The following is a 24,459-nucleotide window of genomic DNA, read 5'->3' on the forward strand; positions in this document are numbered from 1 at the left end:
AGCGTCTGGGGTCTTAAAAGCCTGTGAGCAGCCATCTAAGATACTCCACTGGTCTCACCCCTTCGGGAGCAAGGGAGAATGAAGAGAACAAGATACAAAGAAAAGATTAGTCCAAAGGACTAGTGGACCACAGTTACCACGGCCTCCACAAGACTAAGTCCAGTAAAGCTAGATGGTGCCCGGCTACCACCACTGACTGCTCTGACCAGGATCACAATAGAGGGTCCTGGTCAGAGCTGGAAAAGGATGTAGAACAGAATTCTAACTCACAAAAAAAGACCAGATTTACTGGCCTGACAGACTGGAGAAACCCTGAGAATATGGCGCCCAGACACCCTTTTAGCTCAGTGGTGAAGCCCCTCCCAAAGTTCACCGTTCAGCCGGGGATTGGACAGCCTCATAAAACAAAACAGGACTAATGAGGCACAGCAGTCCAGGGACAAGGACTGGAAGGCAGGAGGGGACAGGAACGCTGGTGATAGGGAACCCAAGGTTGAGAAGGGACAGTGTTGACATGTCATGGGGTTGTTAACCATTGTCTTACAGCAATATGTGTGCTAACTTTTTAATGAGAAACTATTTGTTCTGCAAACCTTCATCTAAGGTACAAAAAAAAAAAGAATTATCTATGTAAGATCAAATTGACAACAGCAACTCAAAAGGTTTGATGGGAAGCTTAGGGGACAGTGAGTTGAAGATAATGGGGATGGAATAATTTGGAAAAGGATAGTGAGAAAAGCAGCACAACTGGAAGAATGTAATCGATGTCACTGAATTGTACATGTAGAAACTTTTGAAATGGTGTAACTTTGGGTATGTATATTTTCACCAAAAAAAAGGTCGTCAAGGTCCAGAAGGGAGAGTGTTGACATGTCGTGAGGTTGTTAACCAATGTCATAAAACAATATGTGTACTGACTGTTTAATGGGAAACTATATGTTCTGTAAACCTTTATCTAAAGTACAATAAAAAAATTTTTTAAATAAATAAATTGTGCCGTATAAAGTACATGGTGAGAAATGGATCCTTAGGTGTAGGTCAGGGATGTGTGTGTTGTTGCTGATGTGATCCAGGAAATTTCTCCCTAGCTTTCCAACAATCATTGCACACAGATTTCTGAAGATCCTTGATAATGGGATCATAGAGGAAAATCAGTAATAAAACCTAGCCTGTTTTCTGTTTCCTTTCGCGTGACATGACTCGTAGATGTTCCTTCCCATGCTGCAACTTGCAGGGAATGGGCACACATGTGAGTGAGCGCTCATGCAGGTGATGTCAGTGTGTTGCCGGGGGGCTTGTGGATGAGATTTAGCCCAGGCACCCACTTAGTATACTTTCCACATTCACATTTTATTTTTTTTACCACTGTATTATTGCAGTAATCACGTGATTAATTAGGAATTTCTAAAGGCTCAGTAATCAGAGAAATCATCATATGCAGAGTACTAAGCTTTTAAATTCTGTGCTATCTTTTTACATTTCAGAGAAAACTGTCCTGGGGGTTGTTTCCTGTTACATGTCTAGACCAACTTCCATATTAACCTGCCAGCACATGGCAGTGTCTGATACTCCACTCTCCCACTTCGCACTCAGAAGCTTATGAAACTGCCCAGAAAGACAGTGAGGCAGTCACGCCAGCATCTCTGTCTCACCAAAGAACCAGTAACTAAGCACAAGGGGCCCAGCTCTGTGGTAGGCGATGGACAGAGACGTGTGTCCTAGGACACCTGCATTGTCACATGTAGTGTCTGGGTCCCAGCTCTGGGGTCAGTGATAACGGACAGAGACGTGTGTCCTAGGACACCTGTGCCTCACAGGGAGTGTCCAGGGTCCCAGCTCTGTGGTGGGCAGTGGTGGACAGAGAAGTGCATGCTAGGACACCTGTACCTCCCAGTGTATGTCTGGGGAAAGTAGAACAAAGGCTCATTCCCATTCTCTGCCCTCTCTCCTGAACGTGAGGCACACTGAGCTGGAAGGTGAGCTGCCAGGTGTGCACTGCTCCCGAAACGTGCTTACCTGAGTGCCTGCCCCCTCCTAGCTTCCTCTGCATGTGTCCTATGAGAAGGCTACAGTATGACCAGACAGAACAGTTACTTACCCAAGAGAGGCATGGCAAAGAGACAGCAGAGAACAAAGGGGACATGAAAGGAAGAATGAGAGAACTTCTGTGCTTGTCAAGAAAATGGAGTCCCTGGGTGGTACAAGCAGTTCATATGCTTGGCTGCTAACCCAGAGATGCCTCAGAAGAAAGGCCTGACGATCTTCCAAAAAAGGTCACAGCTACTGAAAACCCTGTGGAGCACAGTTCTACTCTGACACAGAGATGGGGTAGCCATGAGTCAGAGTCAACTTGACAGCAACTGGTTGGTTTTTTTATCAGGACAGTTGGAGACTGATAGCAGAGACTAGAAATTAAGAGCAGAGGAACAGAAGTGCTTTAGTTCCTTTAGTGCTTTAGTATTTTAGTAGTTTAGTACTTTTAGTCCTTTAGTACTGTTAAATATTGAAATTAAGTCTCAAGTCTGGATTGATGAAAACCCACAAGTAAACCACTTCTCCAGACTTAATTACGTATCCTCTGTTTTTCTCATATATGTAGATAACATTAAAAGATTTAAGAAAACTGACCTAAACATTCGGACAGTACTTCAGTTTGATTTATCACCTCAAGTTGGGTGTGGATTCCTGGGATGAGGAGCACTGGTTGTGGGTTGGATGTGCATGCTGCTCTGTACAGGGAATTGGAAATGGAATCCTAAAGCAGATGGTGTGTCATTTCTGTTCCGACAGGGCCCAACACACAGTAGCACCCGTAGAGTCACTTTATTTATTTATTATAAGCTTTTATACTTCTTTCAGCTCTGTGCATTTTGTATTTAGCAAAATAATGTAAACGCAAAGTAGTAACTTCAACAGAGAGACACACATTTCTTAAATTCAAAACCCCAGAACATGCCAGACTAGCTGTTTGTTCACTGTCTGTGCCCAGGACCTGGGCAGTGCCCGACACAAGGATGTGCTGAGGTAAATATTCCATGCAAGGGTTTGCTCATGTCTTAAATATTCCATTCAACTTTCCACTTACATTTTAAAGTAAGTGAGAGATTATTAGTTTTCATTTATTCAAGAAACTTAACCATTATGCCTGCCCCGGGGATAGAGCAGTGAACAAAATAGCCATGGCTGTCCCTGCCTCATGGGGAAAGAGACAGTGAAAAAACACCCAGCAGCGTGACTGTGGATGGTGGTGGGCACTACAAAGGAAGAGAGTGGGTTGAGAAAGTAATCGGGCGCAGGGAATGCAGCATTTAGGTCCGTGGTCCAGGAACCTTCTGGAGGCTCTGCGGTTAAGCAGGACAGGAGGAGGAAGCCTGGGCCTGTGGAAGAGTCTTTGGGGGGTGGGGGGCAGCGTCCAGGCAGAGAGGGCAGCAGGCAGGGTCCCTGGAAGTCCACACCCACCAGGAGGGGTGAAGGGCCCAGCAAGGTTTCGGCAGGCAGAGGTGGGTTACCACACTGGGGCAGTGGTGTGTCACTGTCTTCTCAACTCACTGACAGCTCAGAACAGGTGGCCTGATACCACCTACTGGGTGGTATTGTTAACTGTTTCATAATCTGTAGCAAGTTTTAAAAACTTATTCTTGAAGTTCTTTCCTTAATGAATCAAGATTTTCTTCTATGATTAGCCTAGCAATTTGTTTGCTGTCTTGTTCTATGTCAATAACATGTTTTTTCCCCCTTTGAAATGATCTTTTTACTATGAAAATGTCATTTTCTTATTGTGGTACAAATATACATAACAAAGCATTTGCCAATTCAACAATTTTTACATGTGTAATTCAGTGACATTGATTCCATTCTTCTTCATCTGCAACCATGATCACTATCCTTTTCTGAATTATTCTACCACAAATACTGTTTTTATAATTCATAAAATGTGTTCTTTAACTCCTCAGAACTGTGCTGTTTTTAGGACGGTACTTTATGAATTTCCCAGCCCTGGACTTGGTCTTCAGAAGCACCAACAGCAATGCATCATATCTGTTGGGTTTCCTTATTTGCATAAGGGGGTTGTTATGCATATTCCATTTCTGTCCATCCATTTTTATAATCATGTTTCCGATTCTTGGAAGCTCTGCCCCAGTCTTTTCAGTGCTGGGACGTCACTGGGCAGCCTGGCTCTGACGCAGGAGCTTGGTTTAGGAAGTGATTTTCTCTACACCTGTGTGTGTAGTCTTCAGGGGGAATTCCCAACTTCTGGCACGAATCACTTGAAGAATTTTATCACACTTCCTAGTGATAGCGTTCATCTTTCATTCATAGGGAGCTTACATGCTTTAAATGTATATATATGTATATAAATTGCTTAAACGTCTTTAGGAAGAAAATAAAGTCAAGCTGTCAATCCCTTTGAAATGCTCTCTCCTTTAAATTTGTTTAACATCAGCAGATGTGAGTTATTGCTGAGAGCCTTTAAGAAGAGCACCACTAGTGTAATCAAATATGAAAGTGTGAAATGTTCATGTCGGTGGTCCTCTTCACCCAGTTACAAACAGTGAAATGAGATAATAAAACTGAAAACCATACTAGAAAATCAGCATATATGTATATAGACTGTGGGATTTGATTGTACCTTTGATGTGTCTACATTGATCGGACTTGGGTTAGGATAACCAGGTTCGTGTGTATGACTAGATAAACAGGTATGAGTTAAGCACCTCGTAGTCTAAAAGTAATACATATCCTTTTATCCAGAGTATTCACATTTGTAGTTATTTGGTTATAGGCCTAATTCCAGAAGCTCTTAATTTTATACTGCCCTTTGCCATTGATTCTGACTCATAGTGACCCTGTAGGACAGAATAGAACTGCCCCATAGGATTTCCAAGGCTGTAAATCTTTACGGAAGCAGACTGCCACATCTCTCCCATCGAGCTGCTGCTGAGTTTGAACTGCCAACCTTTCGGTTAGCAGCCGAGTGCTTTACCACTGCGCCACCAAGGCTCCTTAATTTCATACCACCAAAAACAATTCTGTCCAATACTAAGCACGTTGCATGAGAGCAGTAATTAAAGCACCTTTCTCTTGTAAAAAATGTGAATACTCTTTTTTTTTTTAAATATGGTTGGCATTATGTAGAGAGTTAATTCTCAGAATGATTACTGATTAAAAACAATTGTCTGAAATGCTGGGCAAGGTATAAGAAGCTAAACTGAATTTTGTTATAAGCTGCTATCTCGAATGGGTTGTGAAATGAAGCATAAACTAAATAATACACAGATGTGAGTCACCAAATATAGAATGCTGAAGTCCTGACGCAGCACGACACCAATGAGATGATAGGGTGTTAGCAGGAAGATGCAATTTACAGGTCAAAATGTAATAGTAACCTTTCACTGCACAAATTGAAAATTAACCTTGGGAGTATTGGATCATTTGCAGCTTTTACAGTTTTATTGGGAAAAATTGTATAGAGTTCCACTTTCATTTTACATTTCAAATGGTGTAGCAAAAATGTTAATTTGTCCCCCCTAGATGTTATCACTTGTATTGACAGCCACGTGTCTTTTTTTAGTATATAATTTAGAGTATATTGCTAGTGCTCTAAATTATAGCACTGTATTATCTGTGACATGATATTAGAATCTCAGTGTACCTTGGTATCTTAGTAATGCACTGGAAGTTAGGCAATGAGAGCTCTAATTTGGGTCTCCCCAGTGACTCACTAACATTTGACACGTTGTAAGTGTCCTTGGTAAAAGTAATCTAGTCTAACCCCAGTCCAGAACCAGAACCCCCGCAAACCACCCCGACGTTAGTGGTACAGAAAAACAACAAACATTTTAATACGCTTGTGGGTTGTCGAGTTGGTAGCTCAGACGAGGCACAGTAAGGTAGCTTGTATCTGGGCCTCAGCCAAGAAGACTTCAGTGCTAGAGGGCTGCCAGCGACAGGGCTGGAATCCTTAGAGAAGTCTCCTGTTACAAGTGTCACGTCAGTGTTGGTGGCTGCCTGGGCCTCAGCTGGGCTTCCTCGAGCATGAGTGCGAGGGGATGAAGTGGTCACCTGACCGGCCCTTCTGTCCCGTGAAGTCTGTCATCCTCCGGCTGCTGTTGCATTCTGGAATCTGCTCTTCACCGTGTGACTTCCCTCTGCTGCGTCATGTTTTAACTAATTAATCTCTTGTAAGATAACATTTTTAAAGACAAACCGAATTTTTTTCATAAAACACTATCATAAAAATACTATTCATAAATTATTAACTTTAGAAATTATTCTTCCAGTTATAGTTTAAAAATTTTAAGAAGGAATTAAACACTAAATAACTGAAGTAAGAATAGCTCTGACTTTTGAGTCCTGCCACACGCCTGGGAATTAGCTTGCATTGTCTCAGTCTTAGAGCCTATCTGCAGCTACGCCTCCTGTCTTCTGACGAGGAACGTGGGCCTCGGACAAACAAAGAGCCTGGCCACGAAGCCACCAGCTCACCTCACTGACAGAGTCGGGCTTAGAGCCAGGCCGCCCTCCCTCTTAGTGGTTTTGTCCCCTTAAAACTCGAGTATCACACGTGCACGTTGCCAGTTAATTTCCTGTTTTATAGAAAATCATGATAAACACGAAAGATTCAAACTGTTCACTCCTGCGTGAAATTTGTGGAACCAGGAGTGGAAGAACCTTGAGAAGTCACTAATGTGTTTCCAGGGTTGATTGGTGTGTGGAGACCCTGGGCTCCAAGGAGCTCACACCTAGAGTGACTTAAGCTGAGGGAACACAATGCAACAGGAGTCCTAGGATCAGTGGCGGCCTGTTTTAAAAATAAGATCAGGGGACGTTTTGTCATGTTTCTTTTTTGTTCACCTGCATAAACGTTATTCAAAGGGTACTTGGCACGGCTACAAAACCGCGGTCTCGGTGCTGGCAGCTCTCTAACCTCGTCTCGGTCTCCACGCAGCCTTCACAGGGTGAGTGACCGCTCCATGTTGCTGTTTTTCTCTAGGTGGCTCTCGTGCAGTGGACAGAGAGCGTGGGCCTCACCCTGGTCAGCCGGGACCTGACTTCCATGCAGCTGAAGACACCCAGCGGACAGATTCTGACCTACCACGTCCTGCAGGTGTTCCCCTTCACATCTGAAAACAAGCGTATGGGGATCGTTGTCAGGGTGAGTTCACTGCACACAGCCATGCAGGTCACGTGTAGGGGTCATCATCAGGGTGAGTTCACTGCACACGGCCATGCAGGTCACGTGTAGGGGTCATCATCAGGGTGAGTTCACTGCACACGGCCATGTGGTCTGTGCATGGGGGCAGCTTTTTGTTTGTTTGCTGAACTAAACGAAACAAATCAAACCCATTGCCATCAAGTCAATTCCGACTCATAGCAACCCTCTAAGACAGAGTTGAACTGCCCCAGGTGGTTTCCAGTGAGCAGCTGGTGGATTCGAACTGCTGACCTTTTGGTTAGCAGCCAGGCTCTTAACCACCGCCCAACCAGGGCTCCAAACTAAACTCCCTGTGTTTTCAGTACATTAAACTGACACAAAAAAGTTTCCTAAAAGAAAAGTTAAAGTCAATGTTACATATTTACTCAGTTACAGTTTTTTAAATGAAATCTAAACTAATAATTTATGACGGAAAAGCTAGTGTGGGCCTGCTGGTAGTGATAGCAGTGGGAACAGGTTCCCCAGGAACATGAGGGCAAAGTAAATAAAAGTAGTAGCTGTTAATTTTTAAAATCAGCCATTTTGTTTTCTTTGGCGTGTTATAACAGTAGCATGCTAAAGAGTTTAACAATGCTTTTATGACCATAAAGCTGCTGAAATATACCCTATTAAGGTTTTTTTTTTGGCAAATACCAAAAATACACCTTGAAAGCTGGCTAAACAAAGATGCACCAAGTCCAGCTGTGAGGATTGAGGGACACTTGTCTACACGGCACCCACGTCATAGATGGAGCAGACTTGATCCAAACAGCTGTACCTTGCACTCCAGGCTAGCATCCTGGTCCTTGCCTGCTCTGTGTCCACATGAGACGCCACGGGACCACCACCACGGGAGCAGCACCAGGATAGCTTTTTGGTTGCGAGGAGCCATGCTTTTGACTGCGTCCGCCTTTGTTTTCATGCTGTTCCAGGATGAATCCACAGCTGAAATCACATTCTACATGAAGGGCGCCGATGTCGCCATGTCCACTATTGTCCAGTACAACGACTGGCTGGAAGAGGAGGTAAGACAAGTCCTTAGCATTGTGCAGAAATGTGTTTCCTCAGTTTGGTGAGCAGATGACAGAAAAACAGTATCCTTCCTATAACCTGTAGTCACTAATATCTTTGGAATAACTTGAGATATCAACATTTCAAACCAGGGTACTAATATATTGCCAAACACGGCAGAATTTTCCACAAAGTTATTTGAAATGATTACAGTTCTTCTCAGTTTTGGAAGCAGAAAGGATAGGTGTGCTTTTTGATTATAGTTTGCTTTCTGTGTGAATAGCTAGTATTTCTGTTTTGTGTGTGAGTGCATGCAGATGTATAGAAGTAGGTCCTTATGAGGGATATTTTATACGTAATAGTGGGAAAATGGGAAGCATTAGTAATCATCCACTAAAGAATTTTGAAATCATATCAAGTATATAGCTTAAGTTATTTTTTTATATGGTGTTTATTTTATAACCCGAATCATAATAGTTTAATGCTAATTTGTACATAGGATTCATTTATAAAAAATAAAATCAGATATAAATATAGCCAGTGCTATATTTATACCAAAATCTACCTAAACAAATATGATTTGTATTTAGCCCATGAGGTCCTATTATGCCTTGTTTAAGCTTATGAATTAACAGAGAATTGGATTTCCAAGTAAAACTAAGATGATGGTAATCGTCAGCATGACCCTCTGTGTGCACTGTTGCTGCTCTTGGGGCATCTTCTCAGGCATCGTGAACAGTGCAGACAATACGGACGCACGGTGATCACCCCCCGCCCCATGTTCATAATGGTATTGGCAATATGAATCAATATGTCCTCCAGGGTGCTTTGATTTAATCAGAGACATGAATAAATTAAACTCCCCGAAGACCTAGTAAAATGCCATAAAAATTACTTTCGGTCATAATGACGTGCAATTAATTGCAAAATACTTGTTTAATTTATTTAGCTTTATGAGGTCAAATCAATAAGTGTCTCGCAGAAGACAGATAATGCCAGATTGTCACAAAGATAACTTTCTTAAAAATCCTGCGTACATTTATTTTATCAGCATTATGTTTTCTTTGCATGGAGAATCCTTTTGATCCTCCACCAATGTCTTTGCAAAAATGAAGGAGTGGTTTGTGGTAATACCATTGGTCTGAAAGCCTCGCGCTTTATAAGAGAAAGAGCCGCCTGGCATCCAGGGAGTCATTCTGTGTCCGTGAGCTCCCCAGAGCAGAGTTCTCGGACATAAGCATCTGATCTCCAAATTTAAGGGGAAAAAAAAAAAAGAAACCACTTTTTACTCATCGTGTAACAGAAAGAGCCAATTTTTAAAAACCTGAGAGAGAATATTCACCGCAAGAAAACTTAATCGTTTGGGATGGGTGAGGTATAGAGACAGTTGGTCTACTCACCTCTAAACAGAAATGATGTCAGACCCTGGACACACAATTACAAATGAGACAAGTAGTCAAAACTGGGGCATGCAGACGGGAGAAGCCAGGCTACAGAGTTACTTTTGCATAGCCCTGTATTGTTCGCAGCCGCAGCCTTACTTCTGTATAGATGGCCCTATGTCCTTGGCAGCCGAGGCCACAGTGCTACCTCCTGCAGTCCTGAGTGTCCCTGCCCCTCCTCATTAGAAGCTCTCAGCCCTAGTTTTGAAAATTCCTTGTAATTTCAAGGAAGAAGTCGTTACCATTATTTTCTCTGTTATCGACTACAAATGCCGAAAAGCTTTCAAAGAGTCGTCAAGATTTGAAGTAGCTCCTCTAGGGCATTTGAGAAGGATCCCTGGTGGCATAGTGGTTAAGCACTTGGCTAGGAAACAAAAGGTTACCAGTTCAAACCGTCAGTCCCTCTGCAGGAGAAAAGACCTGGTGATCTGCTCCCTTAAAGATTGTTATTAGGTGCCATTGAGTCAATTCTGACTCATAGCAACCCTGTGTACAACAGAATGAAATACTGCCTGGTCCTGCACCATCCTCACAATCTTTGCTATGCTTGAGCCCATCGTTGCAGCCACTGTGTCAATCCATCAGTTGAGGATCTTCGTCTCTCTTACTGACCCTCTACCAAGTGTGATGTCCTTCTCTAGGGGCTGGTCCCTCCTGATAACATGCCCAAAGTACGTGAGAGGAAGTCCTGCCATCCTCCCTTCTAAGGAGCGTTCTGGCCGTACTTCTTCCAAGACAGATTTGTTTGTTCTTCTGGTAGTCCATGGTGTATTCAATATTCTTCACCAACACCATAATTCAAAGGCATCACTTCTTTGGTCTTCCTAATTCATTGCCCAGCTTTCACATGCACACGAGGCGATTGGAAATACCATGGCTTGGATCAGGTGCACCTTAGTCTTCAAAGTGACATCTTTGCTTTTTAACACTTTAAAGAAATCTTTTGCAGCAGAGTTGCCCAATGTAATACCTCATTTGATATTTTGACTGCTATTTCATTGGGCATTGATTGTGGATCCAAGTAAAATGAAATTCTTGACAACTTCAATCTTTTCTCCGTTTATCATGATGTTGCTTATTGGTACAGTTGTGAGGATTTTTGTTTTCTTTATGTTGAGGTATAATCCATACCGAAGGCTGTAGTCTTTGATCTTCATCAGTAAGTACTTCAAGTCCTCTACACTTTCAGCAAGCAAGGTTGTGTCATCTGTATATACAGGTTGTTAATGAGTCTTCCTCCAACCTGATTCATATAGTCCAGCTTCTTTCATTAGTCCAGCTTCTTGGATTATTTGCTCAGCATACAGATTGAATAAGTATGGTGAAAGGATACAACCCTGACACACACTTTTCCTGATTTTAAACACGCAGTATCCCCTTGTTCTATTCAAACAACTGCCTCTTGGTCTAAGTACTGGTTCCTCATGAGCACAATTAAGTCTTCTGAAATTCCCATTCTTCACAATGTTATCCATAATTTGTTACAGTCCACACAGTTGAATGCCTTTGCATATCAGTAGAACACAGATAAACATCTTTCTGGTGTTCTCTGCTTTCAGCCAATATCCATCTGACATCAGCTTGAATTTCTGGCAGTTCCCTGTTGATGTACTGCTGAAACCGCTTTTGAATTATCTTCAGCAAAATTTTATTTGCTTGTGGTATTACTGATATTGTTCAATAATTTTCACATTCTGTTGGATCACTTTTCTTTGGAATGGACACAAATATAGATCTCTTCCAATCAGTTGGCCAGGCAGCTCTCTTCCAAATTTCTTGACATAGGTGAGCACCTCCAGTGCTGCATCTATTTGTTGAAACATCTCAGTTGGTATTCCGTCAATTCCTGGAACCTTGTTTTTTGCCAGTGTCTTCAGTGCAGCTTGGACTTCTTCCTTCAGTACCATCAGTTTGTGATCATGCGCTGTCTCCTGAGACGGTTGGACATTGGTACAGTGACACTCTGTGTATTCCTTCCATCTTCTTTTGATGCTTCCTGTGTCATTCAATATTTTGCCCATAGCATCCTCCATTATTACAGCTTGAGGCTTGAATTTTTTCTTTAGTTCTTTCAGCTTAAATGCTGAGCGTGTTTTTCCCTTTTGGTTTTCTAACTCCAGGTTTTTGCACATTTCATTGTAATACTTTACTTTGTTTTCTCAAGCCACCCTTAGAAATCATTTCTTCCATAGAGATTACATTTCTTCTGTAAAGATTACAGTCTAGGGAACCCTATGGGGCAGTTCTACTCTATCCTATAGGGTCGCTTTGAGTCAGAATTGACTCGACGGCACACAACACCACAACAGGACATTTGAGAGGGAGTCACTTATTTGGCAAGTACCTTGGAGCCTGGCTGTCCCACTTCCCTGGACCCTGGACCCTGCACCCCATGGAACTTCGGGTAATGGCAAGGCCTGGCATAACCACATTACACAGATTGGGTGACTTAGTCCCCAGGACAGCCCATTTTACTGATGAGGAAACTGACGCACAGAAAGGTAGGTGGTGACCCAAGGACACAGAGCTAGTATGGGGCAGGTAGAGCCCATTCCCACGCCTCTGTGTGCTGGTCACACAGCCTGGGGAGGCCACTGGTGGGCATTAGACAAGTACTCACAATATTGTCTTAAATGGCTGTGTGCTGTAGAAGAACTATCCTGTGACAAGGAGTTGTCAGTAAAAGGTGTTGGATCAGGAAAATGGGTGTCGGTACAGAGAACAGTATCAGTAAATGCCACTGAGCCAACTTGAACTTACCCAGTAACGGTGGACGTGCTGTAACCTGTATGTGACTGTGATTTCTGTCTCTTTCCAAGTGTGGAAACATGGCTCGGGAGGGGTTACGCACTCTCGTGGTTGCCAAGAAGTCGTTAACTGAAGAGCAGTACCAGGATTTCGAGGTGCGTGCAGTTCACAGTCGTGTTTCATCCCTGCTGAGCGTTCCTTGGATTATAAGGTAGTTCTTTTTCCAGTGAGCGGACATGGCCTGTGTCCTCTGTGAGAGCCCCAGTCAGCTCAGCTCATGGAGTCCCCAAACACAGAAGTTATCCCCCCACTTAGTCTTATTCACTCCCCTGTGCTCACAAACCTAGGTGCTCATGGCCCCCACCCAGAGCAGGTCTAGGTGCTCACAGCACCTCCCCCCCTCCGCCCCCCCCAGAGCCGGTACAGCCAGGCCAAGCTGAGCTTGCACGACCGAGCGCTCAAGGTGGCCGCGGTGGTGGAGAGTCTGGAGCGGGAGATGGAGCTGCTCTGCCTCACCGGGGTCGAAGACCAGCTGCAGGCAGATGTGCGGCCCACCCTGGAGATGCTGAGGAACGCAGGCATCAAGGTACGAGCCTTGCCTGGGGGTTAGCGGTGCTGTGAGCAGCAGTGCTGTCTTCTCGAGGCACTGTTCTCCATGCCATGAGACGGTCCCAGCTCTGGTGCCCCTCTAGACTGTGGGGTCCCAGCCCCCTGCTCGGGGCTCCTCCAGACTGTGGGGTCCTAGCCCCCAGTTCAGGGCCCCAGACCTAGTCAACAGCACTCACTCATGGGTCTGTGTGAATGAGCACACTCTAGGTTGTGGTGTACCTATGAGTTGTGCCACATTAAAAGTACTTGAGATCTTTCTATTTTTGACAAAAACCACATACTAAAGTTAGGGTTGTTCCAAAACCTGCGTTATTTATTTATTTCATTTATATTTTTGAGGAAGTAACACGTTCGCATTGTTGCACATCTGAAAGGTGCCAAAGGGAGCACAGTGAGCATGTCTCTGCCACGTTCCCCCAGTGCCTGACGTCCCTGCCCGGGGTCCACCAGAAACGTGTGCCTCTCCTCCCAGAGACATCTAAGCTTAGTGAGCAAATGCACATTCTGGGTATTTGTGCCAAGTCTTAAAGGGCTGCTAACTATAAGCCCGTGACCATAGGATCATTTTGGGGGCCATTTGTCTGGCAGGAGGGGCTAAGTAGGCATTTGTGTCTGCTGCATGGAGGTGTCCTGTTGAACTGGACCTGGGACTGAGCCCCGGGCTTGGCTGTTCTCGTGCTGCCAGAGTCCAGCTGCCAAGCCTACAGTCCTCTCTGCCCTTGCTGCTTTTACCTTGCACGTGACGCAGACCTTGTTAGAGAGGAGAGAGTGGTTGTGTCTCGGCATTCACCAGCTTAAATCATTTCGCAGATATGGATGCTGACGGGCGACAAACTCGAGACAGCCACCTGCATCGCCAAAAGTTCACATTTAGTGTCTCGGACGCAGGACATTCATGTTTTCAGACCAGTGAGTGTGTGTGCAAGTCTCTTTGAATTTCTAGTAAATGCTTTCTCTCCCAACTAAAGCTTGTTTTTGTGAGAATGTCTATGCTTGTATTAATTACTAGTATCTGTTTTTACAAGAAATATCATTCAATTTATAAAAATCTATATTAATGAGAAATTAATTCCCATTAGTTACTTACATTCAGTGCGATCAGAAAGCTGCTCTGTGGCACAAGCTGTAATTCGAAGTATTTTTCTGTTATACTGGCGGTATTATTTAATAACGACTAAGTATCTGTGGGGTCACTATGAGTTGGGATCGACTCAGTGGCAACAGGTTTGGTTTCTTTTTTTGTTTTTTTGGTTTTAAATATCTGTTTTAAAATAGACACACTGCAGTCATTTTCTATGAACTTATAAAAACGTGTACTGATAGGAATTATGTCTTTCCATTGTTATGTGCATTTACATGGGATCCAAAAGCCACTTCTGTGAAATATGCTCTAAACACAAAATAGGAGTGTTTTTAATCTACCACCATTTTCAAATTAAATGTTTTTCCTTAATTAGCTCAAAGAAAATTAATAGAAATGATCTAAATTTATGTGTTTACTGTATGTATTAGTTATGACTGAATTTAATTCAAACAAAAAATAAAAATTTCTTGGGTTGTGATTGATGGTGGTGAACAGACATTATATGTCTGTGTCTGTTCCAAATGAACCACTTGCACCTACAGAAACAATTATTTGAATATAATTTACATGTAAATGTAGTTTGCGCTGAAGCATCAGAATCACAAATTAGGCCCTACAGACAACTATTTGCAATTAAATTATTAATGCTTCTGATAAAACTTCAGATCAATTTTTGTTGACTTTTCAGTGTTATGGCACCACAAATTAAATTTTTCACAATAAAATCTACCTATTTAAAGATGAGTCTGAGATTGTTAATTTGGACCACATGAAACTTTTAATTTATTATAGTCCTATGATGTATCTTTTATGCCCCATAAAAATCTCTACAGAAAGAATGTCAAAAACCAGTGTATCAGTTTCTGAAATATCTTCATTCTAAAATTAATGAAAGTATAAGATTATAACTTGGTTTTACTCTTTGAAATCGTTTAATCCCTCAGATTCTAAACATAACCCATGGCAAAGACAGCAGGAGCAATTTTATAAAAGTATTTTGCATCACTTTGCATGTTATGAAAAATGATATATTTAAATAAAACCTGGACGTTAGATAATTCTGTCTCTTAACCTGATGCCTGGCAGTGCAGACCTCAGCTTCCTTGGGCTCTGGTGTTCTCATATATTAGTATGTAAAGCTCTGTGCCCCACCCACCACCTGCCTGCCTGTCACTCTGGTAAACACTAATCTCATGCAAAGGGCTGGAGAAATTTCAGTCAGTCCTTACTAGTATGTCTTAAAACCCAGTGGTCTTCTCTAACTGTGAAGACAATGATGAGCTCATAGTGCCCTTTTATCTGAACTTCATGAACATGTGCCGGCTTCTTGACAAGGGAGTGTCTTCTCTCCTCTGTGTCTTGCTATACTTCACAGTGTACCTGTCCTGCTTTGAATTCCACAAATCAGAAGATAATTGCTATGAAATAAGTAGGTCTTCACCCCCAGCACCATAGGAGAAATCTGAAAGAGGACTTCATGTGTAGAACACCTTTTGGTTTTAGATAATGTATCTAAAAGATCTTCTGATTCGTTAAATGAGGTCTTATGTGTCAGTGCTTCTAATTGAGACAACGTGTTAATTGGGACACTTTTCTCCTTCACAAAGGTAACAAATCGAGGTGAGGCCCATTTGGAGCTCAACGCATTCCGAAGGAAGCACGACTGTGCACTGGTCATCGCTGGGGACTCCTTGGAGGTAGGGCTGGTCTGTGACCAGATGAATGTCTAGAGTTCCAAGGACTTCTTGAGTTCAGATGTGCTATCATGCCAGTCTCTTCTATTTTTAAATAGTTTTAATATATTACTGTCAGGTAAGTATTACTCTGGTGAGCAGTTGTACAAGCCTGAAAAAATGCAGTGGCAATGTCAGACTGATCATTTAGTCTTTAATATCTTAGAGGCTGGTTTATTTTAGTTTTATTCAAAGTTCTGTTTCAGCCCTAGGGCTCATGCTTATTGTTAATAGTACCAGATTCGAGGGGAGAGGAGTTTGAAATAGCAAAGAAGGCTTGCTCTCTTCAGTCTGCCACTGTATTAATACCAAAAGGTCATGCTGTAGCTCAAATTTGGTACACTCCATCTGGTACTTTCAGTAACTAAATTTGCTTGGGCAGAAGAAAGGATGATTCTGTGTTATACAGAACTCCTTTCCAGGATTTTTATAATATTTTGTGTCTATATGAATCTAGTGAAATACTTTTCATACTTAAAGGACTGCAGACAATAATAAATCAGATAGCAACAACCCTGCACCTTCACAGTGATGGTTGAAGAGACAACGACGTTTCTCCCTCACCCTTTTAATAAAGTGGAATGAGTAGATCTTTTCTCTTTCCAGTTTGCCCCACACCATCACTTTTTCTAAGGCTCTATAAAACCAAACCAAACCCATTGCCATCGTATCGATTCCAACTCATAGCAAACCTAAGTATATGCCCTCTGTCTTAGTTATCTGAGGCTACTGTAACAGAAATACCACAAGTAGATGGCTTTAACAAAGAGAAATTTATTTTCTCAGTCTAGTAGGCTAGAAGTCCAAATTCAGGGCATCAGCTCCAGGGGAAGGCTTTCTCTGTCTGTCAGCTCTGGAGGAAGGTCCTTCTCATCAGTCTTCCCCTAGACTAGGAGTGTCTCTGCCCAGGAACCCGGGTCCAGAGGACATGCTCTGCTCCTGGGGCTGCTCTCTTGGTGGTATGAGGTCCCCCTGTTTCTCTCTTCTATATCTCAAAAGAGATTGGCTGAAGACACAATCCAGTCTTGTAGATTGAGTCCTGCCTCATTAACATACCTGTTGCCTGTCCCACCTCATTAGCATCATAGAGGTAGGATTTACCACACATAGGAAAATCATATCAGGTGACAAAATGGTGGATAGTCACACAATACTGGGAATCATGGCCTAGCCAAACTGATAAACATTTTTGGGGGACACAACTCAATCTATGACACCCTCTGTAGTCTGGGCATATATCGGGCATTGTAAGTGGTCCTGTTCTCTCACCATAGTATCCGTATGAGAAGACACCGGATCCGCTGTTTCCCAGCCTAAAGGACACGTTTTGTTTTCCACGATTTAGTGTTGGTGTCACTTGTGTTTACTGTGTGTGTATGTTTTGAAGTTTTATTTTTATCAGGGTTATATAGGCACGTGCACAGTGTAAACAGTCAGATTGTCCTATGATCCCTCTCCCACTTCCCTCCCTATTTATGATTTAGTTCCTGATGTGCAAGATGAGGATTTTGTCCTCTTCCTACCATCATGGTTAAACCATGGTTCTGAGGGATCAGTTTTCAGTGGTTTATATTATTAGAAGTGTGTAAACATTATGTACAGTACAGCTAAGCCTACTCTGATGAACATTTTTTTCTGCTTTTTGTTTGCCCTGGAGCTAATAAATTTCTAAATATAATGTCTTTATTCTACCTGCATACTTGATTGATAGTTTGGCTGGGTGTAGAATTCTAGGTTGCGTTTTCCTCTGGAGTTTTAAAGATGTTTCTTCACTGGCCTCTACCATCTAGTGTTGCTGTCAAGAAACCTGGAACACTTTGTATATAACTTTTTTTCTTTCTGAAAGCCTGCAGGATCTTTTTTTTTTCCCCAGTGTTTTATAATTTCACCTTAGTGTGCCTTCTAGGTGAAAACAATCATAAATGATTTCCTTACTTCTGATTTTTCTGCCTTATCTTTCTGGAACTCCTATTACACTGATGTTGGACCTCCTGAGCTGGTGCTATAATTTTCTTATCATTTCTTTCCTAATTTTCATCTCTTCAGTTTATTGTCTAAATACTTTATTAAAGTTTACCCCCTCCAGAGGATAAATATCCTCTTTGCCAAGGTAGGAGACTACAATTGCCCAAGTTGCCTAGCATTGGAGTAGAGGAAGGGAATTAAGGCTCTGTCTGCTTTTTAAGCAGATTTCCAGCTGATCTGCTTTACGTTACATCTCTCTTCACCCTCATTTCCAGAGGTATCTGACACCATTAGTGCTTGAGCCTTTCGTGGGTTCTCAGCTGAAGATTTCTGAGGTCAGCCACGTCATCTACCCCTTGTCTGTCTGATCTCCAGGTTATTCACTGTCCTCCTCCTTGTGGGTTTATGCCTTGTTAAAAAATCTGCTTACAGTTGTTTTAGTGAGATTTGGGGAAGTAGCTGCTTGTGTTAAATCCATTATCTTTTTCAGTGTGTATTTTTAATTAACTTGTTTGCTCTTTTTAAAAAAATACATGTATGTAATAACCAGTCAACAGAAGAGAAAACCCTATGTTGAAAAGCACATTCACCCTCCCTGCTCTTGCATCCCCTGTCCTGCTCCCCAAAAGACATCTGTTTAACCGTTTGTCTTAGGCTGGGTTCTCGAGAGATGCAAAACCAGTAAAGCCTATAAATACGTATATATAAAGAGATTTATATCAAGGAAACGTCTCACATGATTGAGAGGCTAGTATGTCCCAAGTCTGTGGATCAGGAGAGAGGCTCCTCTTGATTCATGTAGCCGCAGGGGCTGGTGAACCCAAGATTGGCAGGCCGGAGAGCAGGGCTCCTGCTCACAGGCTGTGAAGAGCAACAAATCCCACGATCGGCAGATAAGCTGATAGCTCAAGTACCAAGAACCGGAGGTCAGATGAATAGGAGGCAGCGGCAGGATCCAGAGCGAGCAAAAAGCCAGATTTTCTGCTTATTTTAGGATGCAGGCTACACCACCAAGGAAACTCCCTTTCAACTGATTGGCTGCTCACAGCAGATCCCATCATGGGAGTGATCACGTATAAACACTGAGAATCATGTCCCAACCAAGTAGACACACAATCTTAACCATCAGAGTCCACCCCTTGTCAACTTGGCACATGTACACGTCTCCGTAAACCATACATAATTTCTGAATAAAGACAGTTATAAAGTCATACTTGCGCCTAACACGATACAACTAACATGCGTACAACTGAAAATGCACTAGCCCCATTTACATCTTATATTTTCTAAGTGAAGAAAACAATGTATTTGATGCACACATACAAAGCAGAAATACTCATAACAATTACAGTCCTCATTTCTGCAACTGGTCATGTGGCCGTAACTGGTATTTAGAACTACTTTCTTCCACCACCCATTCCATATTCCCTTTGCCTTCAGCAAGCACCTCAGCTGGTCGTGGTTCTTTCCCTGGTGGGGTGACCCAAACCTTCATTCCTGAAGGGTCTGAGTCATTCATTAGTAGTCATGTCAGAATTGGGTTACTGTGGTTTTCCATTGACTTTAATCACAGGGCATGGTAGTAATAAGGGATCCCCTGCATTCCAGACATAACTCTTCTTTACCTCTATTATGTAATATCAATCTGATTTCCTCTTGGTAATCAGGATCAATCATACCAGCTAGGATGGTAATACCCTTCTTTGACTGTTGATCCAGAGGCATAAGGAGCCCAAAGTGACCAGGTGGCATTCTTAGCTTCCAGTTCAGTGGAATCAATGATATATGTCCAGGTGGGAGCATTCCTCCCTTTGGAACTAAGACCTCTAGACCTGCAGAGCATAATGTTGCAGGGACAGGAAGCAAAAATCTTGCAAGTGGGTCACTAGGGGTAATAGTGAGTGGTGCCACTTCCATTTCCACCCCCTGAATCCTAGACCCATGAATCCTGGCTATGGGAGAAATAGCACCATATATTGGATGCTGGTTTAGAGCATATACAGCCTCCTGGAGAATATTGCCCCAACTCTGCAAGGTATTGCCACCCAGATGGCGCCATAATTGTGTCTTTAGAAGGCCATTCCATGAGCACGGGCCCACTGCCACATTTCTTTTGCTGTGAAGTGAGTCCCTTGATCAGAGGCAATGCTGTATGGGATACCATGACGGTGGATAAGGCATTCTGTAAGTCCATGGATGGTAGTTTTGGCAGAAGCATTGCATGCAGGAAAGGCAAGTCGATATCCAAAGTGTCCAGTAAGGACAAAATGCTGCCCTTTCCGTGATGGAAGTGGTCCAGTGTAATCAACTTGCCACCAGGTTGCTGGCTGATCAGCTCAAGGGATGGTGCCATATCAGGGACTCAGTGCTGGTCTCTGCTGCTGGCAGATTAGGCACTCAGCAGTGGCTGTAGCCAAGTAGGCCTTGGTGAGTAGAAATCCATGTTGCTGGGCGCATGCCTAACCTTCATCCCTGCCACCATAGCCACTTTGTTCATGAGCCCATTGAGCAATGACGAGAGTAGCTGGGAAAAGAGGATGACTGGTTTCCACAGAATGCATCATCGTATCCACTTGATTGTTAAAGTCATCTGCTGAGGTCACCCTTTGGTGAGCATTCACATAAGACACAAATATCTTCACCTCTTTGGCCCATTCAGAGAGGTCTGTCCACATACCTCTTCACCGTAAATCCTTGTCTCCAGTTTTCCAATCATGTTCCTTCCATGCCCCTGACCATCCAGCCAAAGCATTGGCCACAGCCCATGAATCAGTATACATCAGACATCTGGCCATTTCTCCTTCCAAGCAGAGTGAACATCCAGGTGCCAAAAGAACTACTTTCTTCCACCACCCATTCCATATTCCCTTTGCCTTCAGCAAGCACCTCAGCTGGTCGTGGTTCTTTCCCTGATGGGGATTTCACTTCACTACTGTCCTTCAGGGAGGTTCCAGAAAGAGGCTGTAGTGCTGCCGTTGTCCACTTTCGACTGGTGCCTGCATATCTTGCAGAACCATCTGTAAACCAGGCACGAGTTTTCTCTTCTTCAGTCAACTGATCATAAGGAACTCCACGTGAAGCCATAGGTACAAACTGGGAGATGGAAGGTAATGCAACAGGAGTGGAGACAATGGGCATTTGGGCCACTTCCTCATACAACTTACTTGTGCCTTCAGGTCCTACTCGGGCCCAATCTCGTATATACCACTTCCATTTAATGATGGAGTGCTGCCATGCATGTCCAAATTTATGACTCTGTGGGTCAGACAACACCCAGTTCATGATGGGCAGTTCAGGCCGCATGGTGACTTGGTGTCCCATGGTTAAGTGTGCAGTCTCTACTAAGGTCTGGTAACAAGCCAAAAGCTGTTTCTCAAAAGGAGAGTAGTTATCTGCAGAGGATGGCAGGGCTTTGCTCCAAAATCCTAAGGGTCTGCGCTGTGATTCACCAACAGGGGCCTGCCAAAGACTCCAAACAGCATCTCTGTCTGCCACCGACTCCAAGCATCATTGGATCAGCTGGATCATATCAGCCAAGTGGCAGAGCGGCCTGCACGGCAGCCTGAACCTGTTGCAGAGCCTTCTCTTGTTCTGGGCCACACTGACAACTAGAAGCTTTCGGAGTCACTTGATAAATAGGCCGGAGTAGCACACCCAAATGAGGAATATGTTGCCTCCAAAATCCAAAGAGGCCCACTAGGCATTGTGCCTCCTTTTTAGTTGTGGGAGCAGCCAGATGCAATAACTTATCCTTCACTTTAGAAGGAATATCTCAACATGCCCCACACGACTGGACCCCTAGAAATTTCACTGAGGTGGAAGGTGCCTGAATTTGTGTGGGATTTATTCCCCACTAGCATGCAAATGTTTTACCAATAAGTCTGGAGTCATTGACACGTCTTCCTTACTAGGTCCAATCAGCATAATGTGATCAATGTAATAGACCAGTGTGATGTCTTATGGAAGGGAAAGGCAATCAAGTTTCTTGCAAACTAAATTATGACATAGGGCTGGAGAGTTGATGTAGCCCTGAGGTAGGCAAGTGAAGGTCTGTTGCTGGCCTTGCCAGCTGAAGGCATACTGCTTCTGATGGTCCTTCAAAACAGGTACAGAAAAAAAGGCATTAGCCAGATCAGTAGCTGCATACCAGGTACCAGGAGATGTATTAATTTGCTCAAGCAATGAAACTACATCTGGAACAGCAGCTGCAGTTGGAGTCACCACCTGGTTAAGTTTTTGATACTCTACTGTCATTCTCCAAGATCCATCTGTTTTTTGCACAGGCCAAATAGGCGAGTTGAATGGGGATGTGGTGGGAATCACCACCCCTGCATCCTTCAAGTCCTTGATGGTGGCAGTAATCTCTGCAGTCCCTCCAGGAATGAGGTACTGCTTTTGGTTTACTAATTTCCTAGGTAGGGACAGTTCTAATGGCTTCCGTTTGGCTTTTCCTACCGTAATAGCCCTTACTCTATTTGTCAGGGATCCAATGTAGGGGTTCTGCCAGTTGCTGAGTGTATCTATTCCAGTCATGCATTCTGGAACTGGGGAAATCACTACAGGATGGGTTCGGGGACCCAATGGACCTACTGTGAGATGGACATGAGCCAAGACTCCATTAATAACCTGACCTCCATATGCCCCTACTCTGACTGGTGGGCCACAGTGATGTTTTGGGTCTCCTGGAATTAGTGTCAGTTCAGAGCCAGTATCCAGTAATCCCCAGAAAGTCTGGTTATTTCCTTTTTCCCAATGAACAGTCACTCTCATAAAAGACCGTAGACCCCTTTGGGGAAGGCTGGGAGAAAGATTAACAGTAGAAATTTTTGACAGTGTGTTAGAGTCCTTCCTCAAGGGGACCCGGCCTCCCCTTCATTCAAGGGGCTGTGGGTCTTTAAACTTGCTCAAATCTGGGAATTGATTGAGAGACCGTGACTCTCTATTCTGGTAATTCGAGTTAGACTGCTGTTCGCCTGACCTAGAATTCATCCGTTTTTATAGATCAAGTAAATATTTAGTAGATTTCCTGTTTCACTCCTAGGGACACCATGACTAAGTAGCCAACGCTGTAAGTCTATACAAGTCAGAGTATTCTGATTACTGCTTTGACTTCACTGTCCATTACTGAAACCACACCCACCTTATCTTCGTCGATTGAGTGCAGCCACTTGGCCCCTACTGCCTCAGGATCCAATCAGCCCCATTGTAGTTAGGTGTCTTAAGTTAGGGCAGTTCCCACTGTCAAATCTGATTTACATAAAATAGCAATCACAGCAGTCTGCCAAGATGCTGGAGCTCGCTTCACAAATTTGTTCCTTACACTTGTGGTAAAAGTGTGTCCTCTGAGCACTCCATGTGTGGGTCTGTGAGTCTAACCTGATAAATCCATTCTAGCATGCCAATTTCCCTAAGCCTTTGGATACTTTCTTTTACAGTATACCAAGGCAGGTCTGGTACTTCAATTTGATTTAGTATAGGCGACCTCATAATTCATGCTTCAGCAACCCAACCAAATGAACTATTAGATCCTTTTCTAACTTCTCAAGCTGAAACACTGAATGAAGAATCTGTGCTTAGTGGACCCATATCAATAAACTCAGACTGATCCATCTTTATGTTCCTTGTACCATTATCCCACACCCTTAATATCCTTCCCACACATATTCCCTAGGTTTCTGTTTTTACGTATTAGAAAAGTCAAGCAGTTCTTTTGGAGTGTAGCATACCTCCTCCTGGGTCATAGTTTGTACTTCACCTTTTGGGGCTAGCTGTGACTTAAGTCTAGTTATAGGTCTAGAAGCCATAATTAGTAGTGTGGAATTGTTTTGAAAACATTCAGCATTGTCTTGTAAAGCATCTGCCTCAGGCGATGCCCCAGGCAATGGCTCAGGCAAGGGCTCTTTAGAGGCAGCTGGGCTAGGGCTAATCTCATTAGATGGGAGTAGAGGAGCTAATGGTTTTTCTGGGCAGGATGGGTTAGCAGACAAACATGAAGTAATCTTTTCAAATGAGAGTGGTTCGGCTGGCAGGAGGGATTCAGTGGAATTTAGGGGCTCAGTGTCGCCAACTTCCTGATTATCTGCCCATATGTCCCCATCCCAAGTTTCAGGATCCTATTTCTTCCCAATCAGTGCCCTTACTTTAACTTCAGACACCTCTTGAGGTTGGCGATTGAGCTGGCGTTGTAATTCAGCCTCTCTTACAATAGGACTCTGGGTTTGGTTTTTGGCAATTTCAGCTCTGTTACTACAAGAAATAAGGCTTTCTTTCAAAGCACAAGTGGAAGCCTTGAGGTCATTTATGTGGCACTTGAGCCTTGACTCTGAAGCCCTGAGCGCATCTCTTTCTTTCACCAGTTTGTCTAGCAAAAGTAGGACCAACCAACCAGCTTCCCTATACTTCTCATTCTTAGAGAACTGTAGAAAGATATCACATGTGTTCACCCATAGTCTTGCCTTTCACCAATACCTGATCTACTGGTAGTGATATTTTGCGTATTTGTATTGCCACCTCACACCATGGATTAGCAGTGCCCTCTTTACTGCCGGAAGCAGAGTCATCAACATCTGTAAGACTAACCAGACTTGAGAACCAATTTAGAAAACTCTTCTTATAATTTTGTTTTTCTGGAACCACTCTCAGTACCAAATGTCTTAGGCTGGGTTCTCTAGA

The 24,459-nt window shown here is 43.3% G+C and overlaps 1 protein-coding gene across 7 annotated transcripts in view; it reads left to right on the forward strand.

Annotated features, from left to right (window-relative positions):
* The window catches only part of ATP9B (ATPase phospholipid transporting 9B (putative)), a 259,916-nt gene that overhangs the window by 222,941 nt on the left and 12,516 nt on the right, over positions 1-24,459 (forward strand). For all 7 annotated transcript variants that reach the window (XM_023741212.1, XM_004386907.3, XM_012558598.2 and 4 more), the window contains 6 exons: positions 6,995-7,156; positions 8,128-8,220; positions 12,468-12,551; positions 12,812-12,982; positions 13,816-13,914; positions 15,697-15,786. In XM_023741212.1, coding sequence (XP_023596980.1) covers positions 6,995-7,156; positions 8,128-8,220; positions 12,468-12,551; positions 12,812-12,982; positions 13,816-13,914; positions 15,697-15,786 — 699 coding nt within the window. The remainder of the gene's footprint in view (positions 1-6,994; positions 7,157-8,127; positions 8,221-12,467; positions 12,552-12,811; positions 12,983-13,815; positions 13,915-15,696; positions 15,787-24,459) is intronic.

This window comes from Trichechus manatus, unplaced genomic scaffold (genome assembly GCF_000243295.1).
Source record: "Trichechus manatus latirostris isolate Lorelei unplaced genomic scaffold, TriManLat1.0 scaffold00176, whole genome shotgun sequence".
Classification (NCBI taxonomy): domain Eukaryota; kingdom Metazoa; phylum Chordata; class Mammalia; order Sirenia; family Trichechidae; genus Trichechus; species Trichechus manatus.